The sequence below is a fragment of the Hesperophylax consimilis genome, chromosome 31 (genome assembly GCF_061612785.1).
Source record: "Hesperophylax consimilis isolate HC1 chromosome 31, BYU_Hcon_1.0, whole genome shotgun sequence".
NCBI classification, from domain to species: domain Eukaryota; kingdom Metazoa; phylum Arthropoda; class Insecta; order Trichoptera; family Limnephilidae; genus Hesperophylax; species Hesperophylax consimilis.
In genome coordinates, this window is record NC_142866.1 from 3,391,704 (window position 1) to 3,414,759 (window position 23,056).

The 23,056-nt window shown below is 35.1% G+C and overlaps 1 protein-coding gene across 2 annotated transcripts in view; it reads right to left on the reverse strand.

Annotated features, from left to right (window-relative positions):
* LOC149409349 (ras-GEF domain-containing family member 1B-like) overlaps window positions 1–23,056 on the reverse strand; it is a 254,186-nt gene that overhangs the window by 95,508 nt on the left and 135,622 nt on the right. The window contains exons 1-2 of one of the 2 annotated variants that reach the window (XM_089649900.1): window positions 4,406–4,591; window positions 2,714–2,860 (exon numbers count right to left, since the gene is read on the reverse strand). In XM_089649900.1, coding sequence (XP_089506026.1) covers window positions 2,714–2,860; window positions 4,406–4,480 — 222 coding nt within the window. In that variant the 5' untranslated portion in view covers window positions 4,481–4,591. Of the gene's footprint in view, window positions 1–2,713; window positions 2,861–4,405; window positions 4,592–23,056 lie in introns of those variants that run through there. The other variant, XM_089649899.1, reaches the window with a different exon arrangement.

Sequence of the window (23,056 nt, forward strand, 5' to 3'; positions counted from 1 at the left end):
ATTAAAACTGAAAAACATGTTGTTTTGCAAGCTGACGTCGACGTCAAACAAACACCCGTGGATAACACTGTAAATATCTCACTAAAACCTGCTGGCTACCTACTGAATTAGCCACTGCTGATGATCACCTAGAGGCTGGCCAATCCCTGCTGCTGCCGATTGCTGGTCACTGATGCTGACGACCTGGAGGCTGCCATTTCTTCCTGGCGACCGACTGAACCAGCCACAGATGCTGACAACCTAAAGGCTGACGAATTCCTGCTGGCTATAGACTGAATTAGCCACTGCTGCTGATCACCTAGAGGCTGGCCAATCCCTGCTGCTGCCGATTGCTGGTAACTTATGCTGACAACCTGGAGGCTGGCCAATTCCTCATGGATACCGACTGAACCAGCCACAGATGCTGACAACCTAAAGGCTGACGAATTCCTGCTGGCTACCGACTGAATTAGCCACTGATGCTGACAACCTAGAGGCTGGCCAATTCCTCTTGGCTACTGACTGAATCAGCCACTGATGCTGACAACATAGAGGCTGGCCAATTCCTGCTGGCTACGGACTGAATTAGCCAACGATGCTGCAACCTAAAGGCTGGCCAATTCCTGCTGCTGGCCACCGCTGTTGATCACCTAAAAGCTGGCCAATTCCTGCTGGCTACCGATTGAACTGGCCACTGCTGCAGCAGTTGCGCGCCATTTGCTGTATCGTATGGCGCGATGATGCACAATGTGCTCCAATCTGAAATTATCGCTGAAAGAATTTCGATTGTCTCAGTTTCTATCTGCGTATTAAAACCCAGTTGTATTGAAATACATATAACTATTTCTTGTGAATTGGGTTGGCTGTAAGAAATAAAAAGTACCTATAAGCTACACCCCTTTGTACTTTCTGTATACCAGTACAATACATCTAATTCAAATGTGAATTTTGATTTGAATCGTCTTTCTTTTATGATGGTTTGGATAGAACACCTCACGGTGGTTTACTTAAATCATTACCCAGGTTGAGGGACAAGGTGCAGGCAAACACGTCCCGTACAAAAAGTACAACAATATGTAATAATAAAATCAAATAAATAGGTAATCAAACGTAGTATTTATCGAAAGGATTATTTATTTTAATGAGTTGAAAAAGAATAAAACAAAAGATTTCAAAGATCAAAATTATAAATTTTAAAAATTATTTAAAAAAATCGATTTACGTTGTTTTGCCATTTTTTTATTTATTGTTTTTGTGTTTAATTCGTAGAACTCCATTTAATTTTTTTATAAATTTAATTTAGATTAAATTTGATAATATTATTATTAAGTTCTGCAAGTGTTTTAGTTTTTTATTATTGTGACAGCTGTTTCATGCTGATCATGTCATCGGTGTAACCAGTAATAAATCAATGTATGCACCTTCAAAATTTACATTTGAAATAGTATAAAAACGTCGTCTCAATGTGGACTAACCACAGTTTGAAAATGGCCTTGTAAGCCGAAACAGCTGTCACAATAATAAAAAACTAAAACACTTGCAGAACTTAATAATAATATTATCAAATTTAATCTAAATTAAATTTATAAAAAAATTGTTTTGCCATGTTTGTGAGTGTCAAATGGGAAAGTAGTCTTCGAAGGGGAAGAACCCAGATCCGATTTAAATTAAATTAACCCATTGATAAATATATTTAACAGCATAATATATTTTATACGAATCTTTCTATGAAAAATTCAAATACAAAGTAAGTAGCTTGGGATCCCCATATTAATGAAAAGTTTTATATTAAAAAGTTCTAGAATATTACTCCGAGATGTCGGTATAAAAAATAGTAGTTGATATTCTTTCTCCGTATTATTCCTAAATTTAATCATGATTCGATACCTTTTTAATTTAACTTTTATTATTTATCATTTCTAAATATTTAACATGATAATAATGCATCTTTATAATATATATTCAGAGGTAAAATAACAATAATAAAACAATGTACAAGTATTAACTGCCGCAAGATATTATTAAATTTTTTTTTCAATTTTATTGTCGAATTATGGTTTGTTCAACCTAACCTAACCTACCTTGCCTACCAATCAAAAGTAGCATAACCTAACATAACGACATTTTTTACATTTAAACTTCCTTGTTTAAGGCAGTTAAAAAACGAATCGAATAGATTATACTATAATATACCTGGCTCTAAGAAGCATTAGATTAAAGTAGGTAAAACTTAAGTTAGGTTAAAGAGTGGTAAACATTAAGATATTAAATTAAGGCTAGGTTAAGCAGAAAGAATGTAGATTAAGTGATATTTAAAATGTACAATAAGTTAAGCTAAAGTTGAAGCTTAAGATAGGTTAACCTGAAGTTCAGTGAAGCTTAAGATAGGTTACTGAAGGTCAGTTAATCTTAATATAAGTTAAGCTAAAATTAATTTAAGGCTTAAGCTAGATTAAGCTGAAGTTCAATGACTTAAGATAGGATAAGTTGAAGTTCAGTGAAGCTTAAGGTAAACAAAGCTAAAGATAGTTTAAGCTTAAGCTAGGTTAAGCTGAAGTACCATAACTTAAGAAAGGATAAGTTGAAGTTGAGTGATTCTTAAGGTAAACTAATCATTAAGCTTAAATAGGTTAAGCTGAAGTTTAACGACATGTTAAATTGAAGTTCAGTCAAACTTAAGTTAAGCTAGATTGAGTTCCGGCTTAAGAAAGGTAGATTAGAAGGGTGGTCTTACCTGAGTGGGCTCATCAGCCTCGCTGGGCAGCGCGGGCACGGAGGTGGAAGGGGCTCCGCCGCCGTTCATGCCGCCGGGACGCCGCGCCCCTCCCTTGGCGCCGGGAGGCGACTGCGAAGACTGCGAAGACTGCTGCTGGGCTCCTCCCTGCAACATCATGATGGATTATAAATACAGCTCTATCGTGTGGTTGTACTGAATGGCATAGAAGCAAGCCGAGAAAGAAGTGGACCAGCGTCAACATCAAAGTCAACATAAGTCCAGAAACTCTCAGTATCGCCCTGGTCAAAGACCACCACCTTTCAAGAACCTTTCCTACATCTCCTTCCCACTCCAATGGGACCGACTCCGTTCTTATCATATTTGAACAAATTTCTCAATCCTGATATTAGATTTTTTGTTTTCAGCAAAACATCGAGCATCCGGACTCCACCAGAAATTACTTTCCGATCCCTGATTAAGTGGATGTAAATTAACATTTAATATTTTATAACTGGCAAGCCGTCAAATTAAACTATGCTAGCAGCCTACCACGGAGATCTGATACAGTTTCCAAACTGGAAAAATAAGGATGATAATATAAATAAGATTTCTGAGGTATACACCTCAAATGAATACCTTACATAAATTAAATACCTCTGTTTTTTTTTTTTATTTATATACATTTAATAATAATAATACCTGGATGACTTTTATAGCACCGTTTTTGTGCAAAAACACCTCAAGGGCGCTGTAGTTAACATATAATTGTTGGGTTATGTAATATAATGTTTTTTTTTGTGTTAGCTGGAAGTAATAGGATGTAACCTATAAGCTATACCCTTTGTATTTTTGTGCAATAAATATTTTTTTGAATTTGAATTTATACGTGTCTCAGCCAGTGTACGCGTAACGAAGAACATTCAGAAAGGAATCATTAAAGGTTTGGAGAATTAAGACAGATGAAAAGAGAATTCTGAATGGTGGTCTTAAACCAGGGCGATACTGAGAGTACTTTGCACTCTGGAACGTGCCACTAGCATATTTTATATATTTTTTAAATTAGTAATTTGTAAAAGAACTAAACTTAATCAATTAAAACTAATTTTCGCACGCCGGGATTCAACCCGCAACTTCCATCGGGTTATATTAATAATGAAGAGTGTTTATGATGGGACGATTTATGTAATTCAATCATGGTTTCCACGTGAAAAGCAGAAATCTATAAAATACATTATACGTAGACACACCAAAATAAAACGCCACCATCAACATAATACATCAATTTCACTTATACATCATGTCCGAGGGTAAAGTGCGGGTAATAATTCTATATAGTAGCAGTACCTAATAATTCCAAGGTTTTAGGGTAGGTTTCAGCTTAAAAAACTACGAAAATTTGAAAAAGGTTATTTTTTTTTTACTTCTACCAACATGTATAATCATCTAAAGAAGTTATTACACTATACCCCCGAACAACATGGTTTTGGAGTTTTTCTTCATATACGCAAGGGTTATACTTAAGAAACGCTCAAAATGATCGAAAATAGGGGATAAAAACTAGGGATTATCTTAAATTAATCATAATAATGTCGCTTTGCAACATTGATAAGATTATCGATCAACGCCGGGAATCGCAAATACTTAATACATAAACGCCAATATTTTAATTGCAAATAATAAAATTCATCAAATTAAATCCATTAATCTTACTTTGTATGATCTCGGCGACTGTGACGAGACCGACTCCTCCATCGGCAGCACACAACACTTTAAGCAGCTAAACATGATTAAAGTCTACAACACCACAGATCACTATTTTTTAAAGGATGAACAAAAAAATATTAAGTAATATTTAAAATTTCTAAATAAAGTCAAGGTATGTTACATTAAATCGGATTTTCTTTTTCTTTTGGCCTTGTTTTATTTAAATTTTTATCAAGCAAACAATATTATTATATTTTGGGTGAAGGTTAAACATTCCAAAATAATAGTTCTAAATGTTTAAAAAAATATATGATTTTATCAATAATCAACCTAATAAATATTCGTATTACACGCGGTGAAAAGGTAACGCGGCACGTTAGGTCGAAACAGTGAAAATCTTGACTTATTACCACTGCATTTGTATGATTAAAACGTCCTTAAACCAGGATTCTGCCAACTTTACCATATCAACGTTAAACCGGAGTATAACGAGAAAGATCAAGAAAGGGACGCTTAGAAGGTTTGGGCTTGTGAAAAGAAGAGTATAACGAAAATTCTTGAAGCGAATGTTAATGGTAGAAGAATTCGGGGATGTCCGGGGAAGACACATCACGATCAAATGAACCAAATACTTGAGTCGGGCCATTTCAAGAATCAGAATTCCAGAAGGATATATGTGAGAGGATGTATGAATGTAAATGAAGCAAGGAGTGTGTGTGTTCGGTTGTCCGTCCTCTCTGCCTACCCCTGCGGGGAAAGGGCATGATGGATAGTTAATATTTTTTAGCTAAATATAAATTAATGATTAGATAAGAAAATCCGACATAAATGACTTTGACCCAATTAAACACTAGTCATAATTGTTCAATTCAATTGTTGAAAACTTCGACACCGCATAAAATCAAAAGATTAAATTTGCAGACATATTATTATTCAATAATCAAAAATTTTTTAAATAAGTATAAACACATGGAGTAAGGAAAAGAATATCGCGAAACCGCTGGCTTAAAGTTTAAAAAAGCCTCGAAAAGTTTTAAGTTCGGTCGCGGAAAACAACTGCATTGAACGCAATTCAAGAAATTTTGACGATACAGTGATGAACCTGACGGGAATCGTATCGATATGCGAAGGTACCAACGTCAACGTCTGGAGTCCGCGCTTCCACTGCCCCGAGTGACATGAAGGAAAAATTCATTTCAACTTATACCGTTTTGTTTACTAAAGACGTGGTGGGTTGATGAAGCCCGTATTACCAGGAGCAATTTTATTTGCACATCGCTTTTATATCGCAATCTTGAACGTAAAAATTATACATCGCTGCAAAAACTGAATAGCAATCGATTTATAAACATTTTAATCTACTTCTTAAACATATTAATTGCTTATTTTCTCCGTATTAGTTTTCGTTGGGATTTGTTTTTCATAACCGAAAGGTAGTTTTTTAATTACAAATTTAAGTAGGATTTTTTAAAAATGTATGTTATTCTTTTAAAGGTATCTTCAAACGCAATTATTTAGAGAAAGGATATTGATATTTTTAAAAAGTTAATTAATTTTTTACTCTAAAATATCACATTTATGACTTTTTTAGGAAAAACAGAGATAAACAAGAACGGTTGTCAAGAGTAAATAGTACAAAATTATAAATTTTTCTACGAAATGAAATAATCACTGTTTGAATTTTTTTTTAAAACGCCCAATTGGTTTTAAATAACCAACCGGTTTCCTTTTAGGCAAGTTTTAATATATCCCTGATAAAGCTTGTCCAAAGCAAAACCGGTTGGTTACTGAAAATAAAGTTGGTTACTTCAAATAAAGTATTTACACTGTTTTTTTTTTTAATGTCACTAAAATTAACGATAATGAAGGCATTTTTAAGTAGCCGAATAAATTTTCTATAACCTTTTAAAATGTTTAATTATTGATTTTCCGCCAATACGACATGTTATTTATTGTTTGGTAAATGACGTTGCAGTGGTCACATCGTCCAACGTTGGTGACTGCCGTCTTACCAGCCAGTAGCGTTTTCCACGTCATAATGATGTTGTAGCCGAACAGTCTACACAAGCACGCTAACAATAATGGAACCCGAGTGATTGATTTCGCAGAATCAAGAAACCTAATCGTGGCCTCGACTCAATTTCCAAGAAAAGACATACACAAACGGACCTGGACGTCGCCAGATGGTAGACACCATAACCAAATTGATCATGTCCTGATAGAAAGAAGGGGGGCAACGAGCATCACAAACGTAAGGACGTATAGGGGTGCCAACTGTGATTCAGACCACTACATGGTGGTGGCCACCTATAGGAGCCGAATTGCAAACAACAGGACACAAAAATCACCAACTATTCCAAAAATCAATACGGAAGCTCTAAAAACACCAGAAGGCAAAGAGCAGTATCACAACGCCCTTGTAAATAGACTACCAGATCAGATCACTGAGCAGAACTCCCAAGAATCACTCGAAAAAGATTGGAATGATATAAAAGAAGCAATCGTAAGAGCAGTGGAATCAAGTGTCGGAAACATGCCCAGACAGCCCAGGAACCCGTGGTTTGATGAAGAGTGTGAAAGAAAGATAGCTGAAAAGAATATACTCAGAAAAAAGTACTTGGAAACGTCAACAAGAAACAAAAAACAGGCGTACGAACAAGCGAGAAAAGAAACGAATAAGCTGATACGGGGAAAGAAAAGAAAATTCTTGAATGATATACTGCTAAAAATGGAACAGGACTTTGTCAATAATAATCCTAGAGAAGCATATAGGGGAGTAAACTTCTTCAAGAAGGGTTTCAAACCGAATACAACACTATGCAAAGACGCTGATGGATCAATTATATCAGATAAGGAACAAATAAAAACAGTGTGGAAAAACTACTTCTATAAACTTCTCAACCCTAATAGCGACCTGAGAAGTCACCCTACCAACATCCCCACTGAATCAAGTAATGAAGAATCAGCGAATCCACCAACAATGCAAGAAATAAATGCTGCACTAAAGAAACTTAAAAACAACAAATCACCTGGGAAAGACAACCTCCCGGCAGAGTTGTTCAAATATGGAAATGAGCATCTGAGAAATCTGCTACTCAATTTAATAACTAAAATATGGACACTGGAAAAAATCCCAGAGGAATGGCAAATAAGCATAATATGCCCAATTCACAAGAAAGGTGATAAATTAAAATGCGAAAATCATAGAGGCATATCACTCCTATGCACAGCATATAAAATCTACACCATGATACTGAAACAAAGAATTGATAAATATGCAGAAAACCTACTGGGAGAGTATCAGGCAGGCTTCCGCACCGGTAGATCCACAACAGACCAACTGTTCACCGTCAGACAGATCTTGGCAAAGTGCTGGGAATTTGACATAGACATACACCAACTATTCATTGATTTCAAGCAAGCATATGATAGCATAGATCGGGAGTGTCTATATGACATACTACTACAATTCCAGATTCCACCTAAATTGGTTAGGCTCATAAAAGCCACAATGTCAGACTCAAGATGTCAGGTCAAAATAGACGGAGAATTGTCGGAAGAATTTACAGTATCACAGGGACTTAAACAGGGGGACAGTCTGGCTCCCACTCTCTTCAACATTGTGCTCGAACATGTAATACGAAAAACACTAATAGACACTGGCTCCAATATTTGTTTCAAGAGCAGTCAAGTTGTCGGATATGCGGATGACATCAACATTGTCGGAAGATCAATTTCAGCCATTAAGGAGGTCTTCGACCCTTTAGAAATAGCGGCGCGGGAAGTAGGACTGCGAGTTAATGTTGACAAAACAAAAATGATGGTACAGAGCAGGAACCCTTCGCACAGAAGAAGAAGTAGTGCACTATTTAAAGACAACTACTCATACGAAGTGGTCGATCAATTCACCTACCTGGGCTCCAGCCTGACAGAGAACAATGAGGATCCAGCAGAAATCAAAAGAAGAATCACAGCAGCCAACAAAACATACTTCTCTTTGGTGCCAGTGTTTAAGTCACGTAGTGTCCACAGAAAAACCAAAATAACCATATATAAGACCATTGTAAGAACTGTATTGGCATATGGATGTGAGGCGCTGACACTGACAGTAAAGATGGCTGAAATGCTGGATACTTTTGAAAGAAAGGTGCTGAGAAGAATATGTGGACCGGTGAAAGAGGACGAACAGTGGCGTATCCGGCACAATAGAGAATTGTACGATATATATAAGGCCCCTAGCATCTCTGCACACATGAGACTCCTCAGGCTGAGATGGGCTGGTCATGTACAGAGAATGCCGGATACACGCGTCCCAAAAAGAATTCTGACTGGTCACCCAGGTGGAAAGAGAAAAGTGGGAAGACCCAGACTGAGGTGGGAAGATGAGGTAAGAGGGGATGCAGCACAGCTTCTCCAGGTGACAAACTGGAAGTCAGCCGCTGAGGACAGGAGGAGTTGGAGGCGACTGTTGCAGGAGGCCAAAGCTCGATATGGGCTGTAGCGCCATCGAAGAAGAAGAGAATGATGTTGTAGCCAGTTAGAATCGATTCGGAACATTCGGTTTGAATGGTTTAAACAATAATTGATTATAATCTGAACTATAAACTTAAAAAAATTTAAATTTTAAAAATTTAAATTTCCACATATTTTTAATGGTGTTCATGGTTTATGAAAATACCCCATCCATGTCCCATGTAAAACGGGCAGTGGAAAAGAGCTGCACACGTCGTCGCCAAGGAAATAGGCTTTTATAAGCATCAACGTCACAGAAGCTCCGATAGCTATGATGGGCTACGCGGCAGCTTTCCTTTGAAAAGGATCCTACTTAGGTATGCCAGCTACGCCGCGAATTATCGCTTTAGATAGTAATGAATTCGAACCTTACCATTTAAAACAGCACTCGAAGCTAACAATACGTTAATGTTAAAAACAAAACATATACTTAGTAAATAATATTTTCATAAAAATCTACGGTTGTCCGCTTTTTAAACTCCACACATCATTGACCTCTAATCGGAATTGTATATTTTAGCACAAATGTATATTTAAGACAAAGAAATAAATAAATAAACCATGGCGACGATATTTTATAAAATAATTTAAACGTTTTAGGTCGACCGAATTTCGTTAGACCATAAAAAATATTTCTGCTTCTTTTGATATCATTTCCCATCAGACTCTGGGAAATCTAGCTAGTGCAGGCTGCAGTTCAGAAAAACTCTATGGAACTACTAATTCGTACTAGTTATAGATGTTTCAAAAGTCATTAAGTGTGGTTTATTTTATATTCCCCTTGATTATCCATAAGATATGTATTTGCGTCACCGCGTGATGTGACAAAGTTATCTGATTTTTTGAATCGCTAGTGCAATTTGTAAAATTTTGGAATATTTCTTTATCCCATCTTTCTCAGGGGTTTTCACACCATTTTTTGGCGCGTCCGATTGCTTAATATATACATACATGTCTTATAGATGTCTTAAGTTAATATTAAGCCCCGTTGAAACTTGGGTTGGTTACATTATAATAAACTTCAATAATTTGAAGCTGTAAAATAAATAAAAAACAATCAAAAACATTTCAACAAACTAAACCCGACAGCAATAAAATTAAATTAAATAGTGATATGAAACACAATTATTGTGTATTATGTTATCAGTTATCGCATTGTTATCGACTACCACACATTGTGAATATGTAGGTTACATAACACTGCTGTGTCTAGATCCTTATCAATAAAGAATTTAAATCGCAGGCTTTTTCATAACAAAACTCACGAGACAATTGGGATACATTCGCTCGTAGGTTTCACCCGATAAAACTTGAGCAAAGTGCACAGTCTGTTGGATAAATATACCGAATAATGTTATGTAACGTAAAAATATGGAAAATATACTGAAGAGGCGAGACATGCTATACATCCCTCCCCCCCGCTTTGAACATAGGCATTGCAGGGGAATTCTAAATCGTTATTTTAAAGAACTAATTTAAAATACCGTTCAAAAATTTGGTCCCCATACTATATAAAAGCACATCAATTAAATTGAGTTCAACATACATTTTTAACGTTCATCAATTTCAAAGTATCCATTACGTTAATTTAATGAAACTACTTAATTTAACCGACAAACCTTGCAGAAATAACATGAGTTACTTAATAAAAACATAAAACTGATAACTTTCCGAGTACCAAATGGTAACACAACAGTTCCAGAGTTGTTGTTTGTGAATTCGTCGAAAACAAACTATTTCATTCGTTCCCTAGTCACAAGGCTACGTTCACACGCTTGGTAAATTCAGTACCGTTGATGTTTTAAAATATTAATAAGAAATTTCCAATATTTTTGTAATTATGTTGATTTTTACCCTTTAGTATACTTTTTCTTAAGGTTTTTCCATTTAATATGGGCTACAGGTAACATTTTTTTTAATACTTCTATTTGAATTTCGATTTTGTTTTCTTGAATAGTAAATTAATGAATGAAATGGAATTTTGGAAGTAGAAATTAACCCACTTCCCGACATCCGATCAATCCGAAACTCGGCTGATAGACTCGTTGAAGTTGCATTTTTCTAATTTGCATTCATTCATTCCCGAAAATAATAGTGAAATTCAAATAGATATATATTTTTAGTAGATAGTATTTCGTTGGGACTTTCTTAAAAGACCAATAAAAGTTTTAGGCAAAAAAAGACTTGTAAATAGGCAATACAACATCATATTCAAAGAGTAATTTTCATAATCATCGTCGCCCTTCAAACCTTCACACTCCTTCCTGTCTAATGTATTCGTTGAATCCTGCAGGAGCCAGTTTAGAAATCGTGTGCCTCCGGAACTTTATGCTTCCATTCGCTTTAAATGTCGGATTCTCCCGTATTCTCGAGTTATTAAAGTGAGTGGAGGTGTCCACCATAAATTTATACCATTTGGACAGTGCAGCACACAAGTGGGTAGTTAGTTTTTGTTATGGTACTGGAATAGTTTTCTATAACCGGTGCTTTTCGGATGGTATCTTTATTGTATTTTCAACGAAAACCTTGGATACATTTTTAAGGTTTTTCAGCTAGCCGGTGTGGGTAAAAGAAATGTTGTATTAAACCCAACCACGAGGTTTAATACAACATTACTAGTCAGTGTGGGTAAAAGTAATGTTGTATAAAAAAATCAACAATATATGTTTAGCGATTTAATCTCAGAAATTAAAACCTATGAACAATTCGAACACATTCTAAACTCGCGAAGTGTAGCTTTTTGGCACCGTGTAATTTAGGTAACTTTTTATGATGAGTATTTCATAATCATGAGTTACGGAGCTTTGCAGAGTATATACAGATTTTTTAAAAATAAAATAACGTTGAAGCTCGGACAAAGGGCGAAATAAGTAGTTTAAAACTTCCGAGGTTGAGTTAAGCCGTATTAAACATCAAAGTTGGGTTTTGTCTTATTAAACTTCGTAGTTGGGTTAAGTCGTACTAATCTTTGAGGTTGGGTTAAGCTGTTTTAAACTTTGAGGTTGGGTTTTGTCTTATTAAACTTCGTGGTTGGGTTAAGCTGTAATAAACTTTGAGGTTGGGTTTTGTCGTATTAAACCTCGTGGATTGGGTTAAGCCGTATTAAACTTTGAGGTTGGGTTAAGCCGTATTAAACCTCGTGGGTTGGGTTAAGCCGTATTAAACATTGAGGTTGGGTTTTGTCTTATTAAATTTCGTGGTTGGTTAAGCCGTACTAAGTTTCGAGGTTTTGTTTAGCTATTAAACTGAATTCATGTTGTTGATTTGATATGAATAAATGGTAAGTAAATAGATCATGTTCTTCCGTAATGCTGACTTTACTTTTATTTTAATGTTATGGATTAGTTTTATGTAAAAATATGCAATGGATGCAGTTTTTTTTTCAATTTAAACGATATTTCCTTCCTCTCTGTTCTTTCACAATTATCAACAACAGTACAACCAAAACCAACAATACATGAATAAATAATTGGACCGACATGGTTGGAATGCACGAAAAAAGCAATTGTCAGCAATAATATGTTTGCACTACAATCGAGGCCACAACAACAACATATTTTGCAGAATATTTATTAATTTTCAAAACAATTTTTTTGCGAAATATGCTACATTATTGCGTAAATACAAATGAGTGTTATTATATTTTCCCGTAATTGGTTGCACAACAATTTTGATCAATTATTTACCAATGAAAAATTACGTAGGTATTTATACATGAAAACATTGTTTTTCTCAAAGGTTTGAATGTGGGAGGCGGGAGTGGGTACCGCCATCACGGGAACTGTTAATTGGATTGGATAACCAACACCTCTGCCATAGGATACCCCAAGTTGCGACTTAGCAGGTGACTGATCCGGGTTCATGGGACGAGGTACAACCAGGGCTTGGTGAATGCGTCTGTCTACCAGTGAGGCGGGCTGGATCGGGAGGCGTTGGTTATGGGAGACCCTTTGACCTTTACAGCCGAATTCTCTCGACCCAATTGTGGTAAGGATGGATTCATACGTCACACACTGATCCTCAAATTCCGACCCACTCTCCACAACCCTTTCCTTTCAAGAACTTCATCTCATTCCTTTACTTAAAAAGACCTTCCACACAAGATCCCCAATGATAACACAGAACCAAAGGAAATTATTCTCCTCGGGGCCTCCCATGTGGAGTTAAAGAATTTTTTTAAAGTTTCTAAAATTCACTGCAACCATCTCTAAATTGCACCTAGTTTTGATTCAATGAAAGCTCCACTCCGAACACTTTTCTCTCCCTGTGATTTCCAGCTTTTTCATCCAGAGAGGTTTTATCGCTCTTCACTTTTTTAACATATTGAATCCCTTTACTGAACAATCCATTCTGAATAGCTAGCGTTGATTACGGGATCAACTCCAGCCGTATAGGCAAATTTATTTTAAGAGAGTTTATTAAATAATTCGCATTAAAACAATCAAATAATCAAACTGAACATTATCTTACTAAAATATGTTTTAAAGGGTGACCGAATAAATCATCACAATGATAATTCATCACATATTTAAAAAGTTATATAAAGTCATGGAAAATGATGAAACAAAAACTTTATTAACTGGGTTAAGTAGGTTAGGTTAGGTTAAAAAAAAAATTTTCATCGTTACTAATGACTTTATATCACGTTTTAAAAGTGTGTTGAATTGTCACTTTGTTGAGTTATCATGGAACCGTTTAAAAGAAATGTGACAGAAGTGACTGTGACACAATATAATTAAGGAAATTAAGCCCCATCTAATGTGGTTTCAACACAAAAGGTTAAAACAAAAACGGAACGAAAATAATTTAGGTTTTGAAACAAAATAATATATTCAAAGAGAATAATGTACTTTTTTATTATTATTTATTTATTTATTGGATGATTTGTATAGCGCCGCTTTTGTGAGATATCACCTCAGGGGCGCTTTACAGTAGTTAATGCAGATATTGCAAAAAATATATAAATATTACAAATTGAAATTGAAATTAAGTTAAATAAAATAAAGAACAGAAACAGGTGACACGAAGATGGAGAATCTGCTGCAAGAATCCTGCTGGTGAGGAAACTGGACCAGCTGCTGCAGCGAGAGAGTCCACCGCGTCCACCAACAGTGCTAGCAAGAGGTTCGTCATCCGTCCAGGTATGTGTCTGCTGCTAATAGAGCGCTGACACAATGTCCTCTCATGGATTCCAGACCTTGGCAGCACCGCTGTGACATTCGACGAAGATAGAGGATGGAGACTCTGCAGCAAGAATCCTAGGTGGTGAGGAAACTGGACCAGCTGCTGCAGCGAGAGAGTGCGCGGCGTCCACCAACAGTGCCAGCACGAGGTTCGTCATCCGTCCAGGTATGTGTCTGCTGCTAATTAAGCGCTGTCACAGTATCCTCACATAGATAACAAACCTTGGCAGCACCGCTGTGAGGTTCGGCAAGTCCATCTCCTTGTACAGTTGTTCCTGGTGATTATGTTAGTGGTGCATTGTCCCGCAATAAAAGGCGACGGACGGGATACTTATTGTAGATTGAAATGGTATTACGATATGGATTCTTTTCAAGTTAGTTTCAGCCTCTTTAAAGTGTGCTTAAGGATAGCCACTGTTCCGATGGCATCAATGGAGACGTTTCGGGTGGTTTTCATTGGTAATAAAAATACTTTTGGCGGTTTTTTACTTCCAATGAACCGCAATCCGGCGTGCAAAGCAGCCTCTCCCGGAGGAGTTGACTCGGGAACAAGTAGCCCAGACCTCAACCCTTGAATGGAAAAGGGAATAATGAGAATACTGGCTGCATATTCTAAAGGAAAGCCTGTGTAAATGCTGAACTAAAGAGCAGGGGGTTTTGTAAAGCAAAGAAAACATTGAACGCTATGAGCCATGTTTGGAGAAAATTTTATATGCTGTTGTTTATTTGACTAATTCAAACTGAAATATCACCATAATGTATTTACGGAAAATACGAAATATTTTTAAATAATACCTTCTGATTTACCTTAATTACTATAAAAGGAATCGAACAGCATTTGGGAAATTTTTAACTTTAGCTTTTTAATTTTTAATTACGTAAAATGAAAATTCGCTTTCGCTGTATGGGATGACAGCCTGAATAATTAATGTTGATAACATTTTCTTTTGTCGATATTCCTGAAATGTACGGCTAGAGACAATTGAAAAACGTAAATTAAAAAGTTATAATGTAATACAATATTCCGGTAAAATAGTGCCTACTTAAAAAGCACAAATGATTTATTTCGCTATTATTATCATTATTATTTTATTTAACCTAACCTATAATAATCCAGCCTAACCTATAAAAATCCAACCTAACCTATAATAACCCAACCTAACCTAACCCCTAATAACCCAAACTAACGTTACCTAACCTAACATAACCTGACTTATCCTAACCTATAATAATCCAACTTAATGTAACCTAACCTATAAACTAACTTGAACTATACTAATCCAACCTAACCTAACCTAACCTAGCATAACCCAACCTAACCTATAATAACCTTTTTTTTAAATATTTCCTTACTTGTAAAAGAAACCAAAATACCTTTATTTTATTTTTCGAGCTTGGCTAAAATAGTACCACTTACCTAGTATTTGCATAGAGTAAATGGTAAAAATTCTAGCCACTCATATCAGGAATACCAAAAAAAGAAAATATCATCAATAGAAATTATTCCGGCTGTCATCCAATACAACGAAAGCTAATTTTAATTTTACGTAATTAAAAATTAAAATGCTAAAATTAAAAAATTCCCAAATGCATTCAGATTCGTTTTATATTAATTAAGGTAAATCCGAAGAATTATTTAAAAATATTTCATATTTTCCTTGTCCAGCGATTCCGAATAATACCTTAATATATATTATATTCCTGGCAAAATGATTGTTTTATTATACATATAAGTACATGTCAGATTAGAGATTTGTTGGCTAATTTTACAATCAACGAAGCGTTTCTATCTTCCGATTGTCTTTCATGTTATTTTATTGGGTTGGCAGTGCCTATACTTCCGGGTATTGTTAACTTCATGTCGGTGTTCTGTCAAATAGTGCGAAATTATTATTTACGTAAATAATATTAAATATCAATATTTTTCAAAATCGTACATGCAAAGACTTGTTGTTTATTGTCATTAAGTTGAATCAAATGTTTGTTTTATTTGTAAATGCGTATTAAAACTGTAGTTTCACGTAAATAATTACCGTTGTTTGAATAAATGAAATTGTACGTATTTGTATATCGCTCTTATGCGCTCTGTCGGCCAATAGAGAAACTACTCCAGCGGCCGGTAAAGGAGGGATTGACATTTTTAAGGAACCTTGGAATGTTTGATTCTTGACAAACGTCAAATATATAAAACGTAATTGTGAATAATTTTTACTGTAATGTAATTAATCCAAAGCATTGTGAACTTTCTAAAACATATTTTCTTCGATATTATCCAAAAATTATTTGAGCAGAAAAGATGCTTTTGAAGAAATCTGCGGATCCTATTTTAGTATTAAATCGGGTCATAATTTTCAAGTTAGCGGAATTTAACCGAAACAAACAATTTAAATTTGACCAATCAGAGGGCCTACATCGTCCAGACGCTAGGACAATAATACTGTCAGATAGTAGATTTTTTTTTCTTTATTCATAAAATATATTTGAATATAGTTTTTTACATGCTTTTCGACTACCACACTAGACACATGTCCGTATTATGGTAGTCGAGTCGGTAGATGTATTAATACTGTAGTAGATAAAATAGATGTATTAGTACTGTATTGAGTTTAGTATTTATAAAAAACCTTCGATTTTTAAACGGGTTGATTTTTTACCTGTTTAATGTTATTCTTTTAGGCATGCATTCTACTCTTTTTTTCACACAGATGCTAATGATACTTTTGAGATGCTGCGTGAAGGGTCTTTTTTAAGGAAAGGAAGGAAAGGAAGTTCTCGGGAATTTAGGTATCAGTGTGTCAAGGAGTGATGGACATATCCCTCCATCCATCCAGAAGACGGATCCAGAGACCAATTGGAGAGGTGAAGGGTCTCCCCAAACCAGCCTTTCCCGATCTGGCAGGCCAAGCATCTGATGGGCAGGCGCATCCTGAACACACCTTACCCCTGCTAATTCACCTAAAACAGCTCTCCAATTAACTGACTGATGAGGTGTTGGTTATCTAATAAATGGTGCCCGCGGCGGCGGTACCCAAACCCTCCTCCCAAATTGAAATAGGGTGCCTTATTTTTAGGTCATAACATATTTGTCATAAAAACGTTTCACATATTACATGATTTGTTTGTAGTTCCGCTGCCCACAGAGGAATTACAATACCCCAAACAGCAAAACTATTGTGTGAAAGTGTAGATGCATAGGTTGTTAATAAAGCTAGCGCCATTTCAAAGTAAAGTTTTGACTCTTTGAAGCTATGTGTGGCTGAAACAAAACTAGGTCATTTCTGAAATGAAAGCTTACCTCTAAACACTCATTAGCAAATAATTAGCAGAGATGAATACATTACAAGGGTAACGTCCTAATGATTTTTACCGCGGGTTTCTGTGGCGATATCAAATTGTATCATCCCGAGTTAGCTGACCCACGTCGTACACCCCGTCATAATGATGTTATGAATATTCAGCACCGCTGAGATTAAAATACAACCACTTGGATAGTGCGGGACTTGACACGCAGTCAGCGATAAAATCTAGGCCATCGCGTCCGGGAGTAAAGTCGGGAGACACAACTGTGTTATTTTTTTACAAATAGTTGCTAGGAAGCCTCCAAACTCCGTCGTTTTGAGGATTATTGAACACCATCAAAGTAAGTTATGATTTGAGAATTTCACGGCGAAATGAATTATAGTGATTTATTTTTGGGGTATTATGCCTTGTTGCCGGGTGGAGTATTTTTTAATTCCACAATAATTATGCTTAAATAATAATGACAAAAATCTTTTCCGCCTTCAAAGAGTAATCTCCACAAATTTATTTTATCAAAAACCCATATTTTGCTAATTAAGAATATCGATAAAGAATTACTGCAGCCTTGCTCAACAATGCTACTTAAACGCCAAAGTAATTAATCTGATATTTATTAACCTTTTTATATCACAATACAATGTAAAAGCCCCGAAATATAAATATAATATAATATGATGTAAAAGCCACGAAAAGGGGCGTTAATTAATAAATAAATAAAATAATATTATAAAGATTAGGGAAAAAACAGAAAGATTTGAATTTGTTTTATTCTTCATCCAGGCTCCGTAGAGTATCTACGCATTTGACGTAGTCCGATCGTAGATACTCTACGTAGTAGATCGATCATTTTTCACGACACACTTGCGAAGTGATCGAGTCAAAAAGATTCAATCGATGCGCTGCATACCGTATTGACGAAGACCATATCAGCCGTAGTCGTCGACACGACTTATTCAAAATACCATACGGCAGAACAGATATTCTAGCACAACATAGCATGACAAGAGGAATGGTGCTATTGAATGAAATCTCAGAAGCACTAGATATATATAATTCTTCTTTAAATAGCCTAAAGATTTTTTTGTATAATAATTATCTTCATAGGTGTTAAGATTGTCAAATTGAGAAAAAAAAAGTTTTTTTTGTATAATAATTATCTTCATAGGTGTTAAGATTGTCAAATTGAGAATTGTACAGTAATTGGATAATCTATCTGTTGGGCAGTAAATAAAAAAAAATAAAAAAAGAAGTTATAGAAAATATGCCTTAGATATCGATCAATCGATGCACCATGTACCGTGTTGAAATAGACTGGAGATTTATACATTTCACACCAGGCGTGGCGAGCCTCAGATTTATTCTTCCTTACCCAGAGATTTGCTAGCCATGCCCTTCCCCAAGAAAAAGTTTTCAAAATACGAACATATTCATTTCGATCAACCTTCCCGCCATCGGCAACCGGTTCCAAAATTATCTGTAAAAAATAAGCCTTCATGGCCATAGCCATATCGCTTTTCGGTAACCGGAACCGTAATGAGAGCCTATTTCAGATTGCAACCATCTCTAATTCTTTGCCAATCTCGATGATCGGAATCGAGACGCACAATCACGGGTGCTGAGTTCACAGCTGATCGGTCGAATGATTAAATCTTTTTTACCATTGTGACTCGATCAATCATAGATGGTTCGTGATCGAATCAAATCGCGTTCAGCCCAGGTCTAATTATTTGACTCCGTCTCGGATTCTTGCGGGATTGTTTGTCGAGAAATGTAAAAAACACATATAGAATATTAGATTATTTTATTAACGGCATGAAACAAAGATAAATCAGTTAACAATCCTCGATTTATTATTGGCCCTCCAAAATTTTTACTATAATGTACCTGAGTAACAAACAAAGCTGAAAGAAGCACTTTTAACTCACAAATTTAGTTACATTGCCTTATAGTAATCGGTTTATTAAATATATTCGTTTTTTTAGGTTTCAGGTTCGAATTCTTCCACTCAGAAAGAAAACATTTACTTTCGAAAAAAATTATCTATTCTATCTATCTATCTATTCCGTGCATTAAAAAAAGGTACACATATATATTTCTTCCGGAAAATTGTATATATGTATACAATTAGGTACTGTTATAATTTTCGTATTATCAAATAAGTTTTCTAATGCACCGTAAGTTTGATCAAAAACCAACGCTTATTAATAAGCGCTGCTCTAAAATTGTATTTCAAACGAAAATCACTGCAGGATGTAAACTTTTTTCTTGTTGTTTTGTAAATTTAAATTTATAAACGTAATATTATTTTAAAGTGCTGCTTCAACTAGCGAAGTTTCCATTGTGCATTTACCACTAAACTTTATTAAGTCACTCCGGCGAATTCATTAATTTAATATGCACTTTCTAGTGCATTTATTGTAGTAAAACATTAAGGACGAAATGTTTCACAGAATTTCAAAATTATCATCAAATTTCAAGTTCTGTAAACGTTCTATTCAAGTTATATTATTATATAATTATTGGCCAGTTGTTTCACACGCTGACATAATAACAGAACTAATAGAACCTTTACAAAACTTGAAAATTAACTTTGATATTTGATGAATTGTTGAAATGCAGTGAAACAACACGTCTTAAGATCAATCAAGTCTACTTTATCGCACTTAGGCTAGAAAATATTACCAGACGCGATGGGAAAAAAATCCGTTTCTCCCGGAAAACCTTCAAGTGCGGATGCAGGCTGCAGAGCTGGCCGACGGGTTCAAAGACCTCAAAACTCAAAGGGGTCAATGATATTTTTTCATACATCGAGATGAGGTCGTTACAGCATAGTTAAGGCTATGTCCTAAAAATTAAATGAAGGTATGCAGGCACTATTAATAGATGCAGGCATAAATTAATATTTTTCCTATCGCTAATCGCTAAAATTGTCTTCAATAATTAAATATTACAATTTGAGGTTTTACTCAACAAATTTATTCCGAAAAAAAAATATATATATATATCCTAGACTTGCAGAAAAGTCAACAGATGTCGCATTTTAAAATAAAAATAATAAGACAGGTTTATCTAAAAGACGCTGTCTAGATTGCATTTAGTTCGGGTTAAATCTTGCGATCATATATAAAGATAGTTGCCAATAAAAAATGTGCGGTAAAAAAATGAAGACAATGTTGGAAGTTCTTATTCGAAGTATGATACAGTTAAATGTGAACGAAGGGGATATGATCGCATTAGCTCAGTGGTAGAGCTGTGTCCGTATCCTTTTCTGTTTTATTATTATTATTAAATCGCTAATATTGTCTTCAATAATTTAATTTAAAATATTTCCCATCTGGATTTCTGGAAGTTAATTAAGTTTTCACTTTCACAAAAAAAATTGGCAAAGGAATACAACTTTGGGAGATTTTTTAAATAAATTAATATTTTATTTTGACTTATTTGTTGTATAAATTTACACATTAAATTATTTTTTAACTCTACCGACTATCATATTAGGTTCATACCGTGTAATAGAAAAGTAAATTCTAACGTTAGGACATCTTCAGGACGAGAAAACAACATAGATATAAGATGTACCTACGTGATATTTAGTCAGTTAGGTTTCTATAGCGTAAAAGTGTTTTGGTTAATCTGCTTTGGTTGCATTTTTTTAATAAATGTAGGCTCTCGACTATATTCTTTTAAATTAATTACAGGTTACATTATTTTTCACAATTGTATTGAATATTGTAAAGCGCTGTTAAGCCACGTATGTTCAGTTTGTTACAAAAAAATAGAAAGGCAAAGGAACATAAAGGAAATGATAAAACAACGGTTCCATGATAACTCAACACAGTGACAAATGAACACACTTTTAAAAAGTTTAAATATAAAGACAATAGAAATTATGAAAAAAATATTTTTTTTTACCTAACTTAACCTAACCTAACTTAACCTAACCTAATCTACTTAACCCAGTTAATAAAGTTTTTGTTTCATAACTTTCCATGACTTTATATAACTTTTTAAAGATGTGATGAATTATCATTGTGATGATTTATCCGGTCACCTAAAAAAGCAACCCGTAAAAAACACGTTTTTTATCGATTTTTATTAATACATGTATTTAAAAATACGTTTTTTCTTCTTTTGGTTCAAACCAAAGTTTGGTTCAATCCAATCAACTGAGGATTGAACCGTCATCCCCAGGGACTGGAGTCAACCGCACTAACAACTTAGCCAAATCATGTTTGATAATGCCAAGAACCGACATTTATTTCAGATAATAAGTATTATAATATCACCAAAAGTTGATAGAACTCATTGTCATCGATAACGAGTTTATGTGCAGAGTTTGGTTAAGTGTGTTAATTTCCATTTTCAATATTTGCATTCATTCTTTCATTCACGAAAACAAAATTGTAATTCAAATAGGTGTTTTTTTTAAATGTTAATATTTTCTTCTTTGTGGGTGTTTTTTAAAAGATTATTTCATTTACAGTATTATTATTAGTATGTTTGGTCATTTTCGACTGTATAATCTTTGCAAATTTTGAACTAAAATTTCTATTATTATAATCTTAAAAACTTATTTGTAACGTCTATAGTGCGCGTAGTGGGTTAGTTATAATCTAGTTTCGTTTTAAATGCATTCTCCTCTTTTAGATATTTGTTATCAGTTAAATATTCTGCATGCGTAAAATGTTTATAATTTCGTATGAAATAAATAATTAGGTGTAACATGAAAACAATCTATAATTTTCGAAATATCTTTGGATCGATTAGTAAAGCCTGGTGAACAAATAGTTTTTGATTGGGAACTGAATGAAATGAAATGCTCTCCATTGAAAAATATCATTAAATGCTTAAGGTAAGTATCTCAGACTGGTAAGTATCAGCGCTCGGTATCAGGCAGCGGTTGGGGTAAATATCAGCTCGAGTAAATCTGACTCCAAAGAAACTGGGCTTTTTAAATAGAGCAAGCAGATTCTTCAATAGTGCAAACCCTTTAAAATCTCAAATAAATCCAACAATTTGGGAGCTCCTCTGGGAATCGATTCTCCAATTCAGGCCATTGGTCGACATTCTAATTCTTGAGTTTCGTCGAATACACACTAACATACGCCAATCGTCAAGAGTCATTCCACTCGAACAATGAGTGGGTCGAACCACTCGTTGTTCGAGTGGAATGACTTCGTCGAGAACTGATGCCCTGGGGAACCCCAAATTGGGTCTGTTCAAAGGAAGGCGGTCTGTCTGATTGACAATCTAATGCACGGGCGCAATATAGGCACGCTGCATTTGTTTTATGGAGCCTGCTCGAAGAGACTGGCACCTGTGCACTGGTGCACGTAGGAAAAACACTATTAATGTCGGCTTCACGAGAACGGGTAGATTCTGTGACTCGTTTTTTGCAAGTCAGCAGCATACACGCTGAACTATTGGCATCTGTTTACCGTTTTCCTAAAAAATATAAAATTTAAAATATAAATTCCTTCCTACGGCCACTACCTTAACCCGCCTCACAACTCTTCCCAACTGTGTGGCGATATAGTATTTACTCTGTACAGACAGGGGAGCTCTTGTGAGATGTAACATAAAATAAATGTTTGAATCACGATTTAAGCCTAATCTCCTGATCGTTTACAGTTCTCAATGTAAAACGAGTCACAATAAAAGC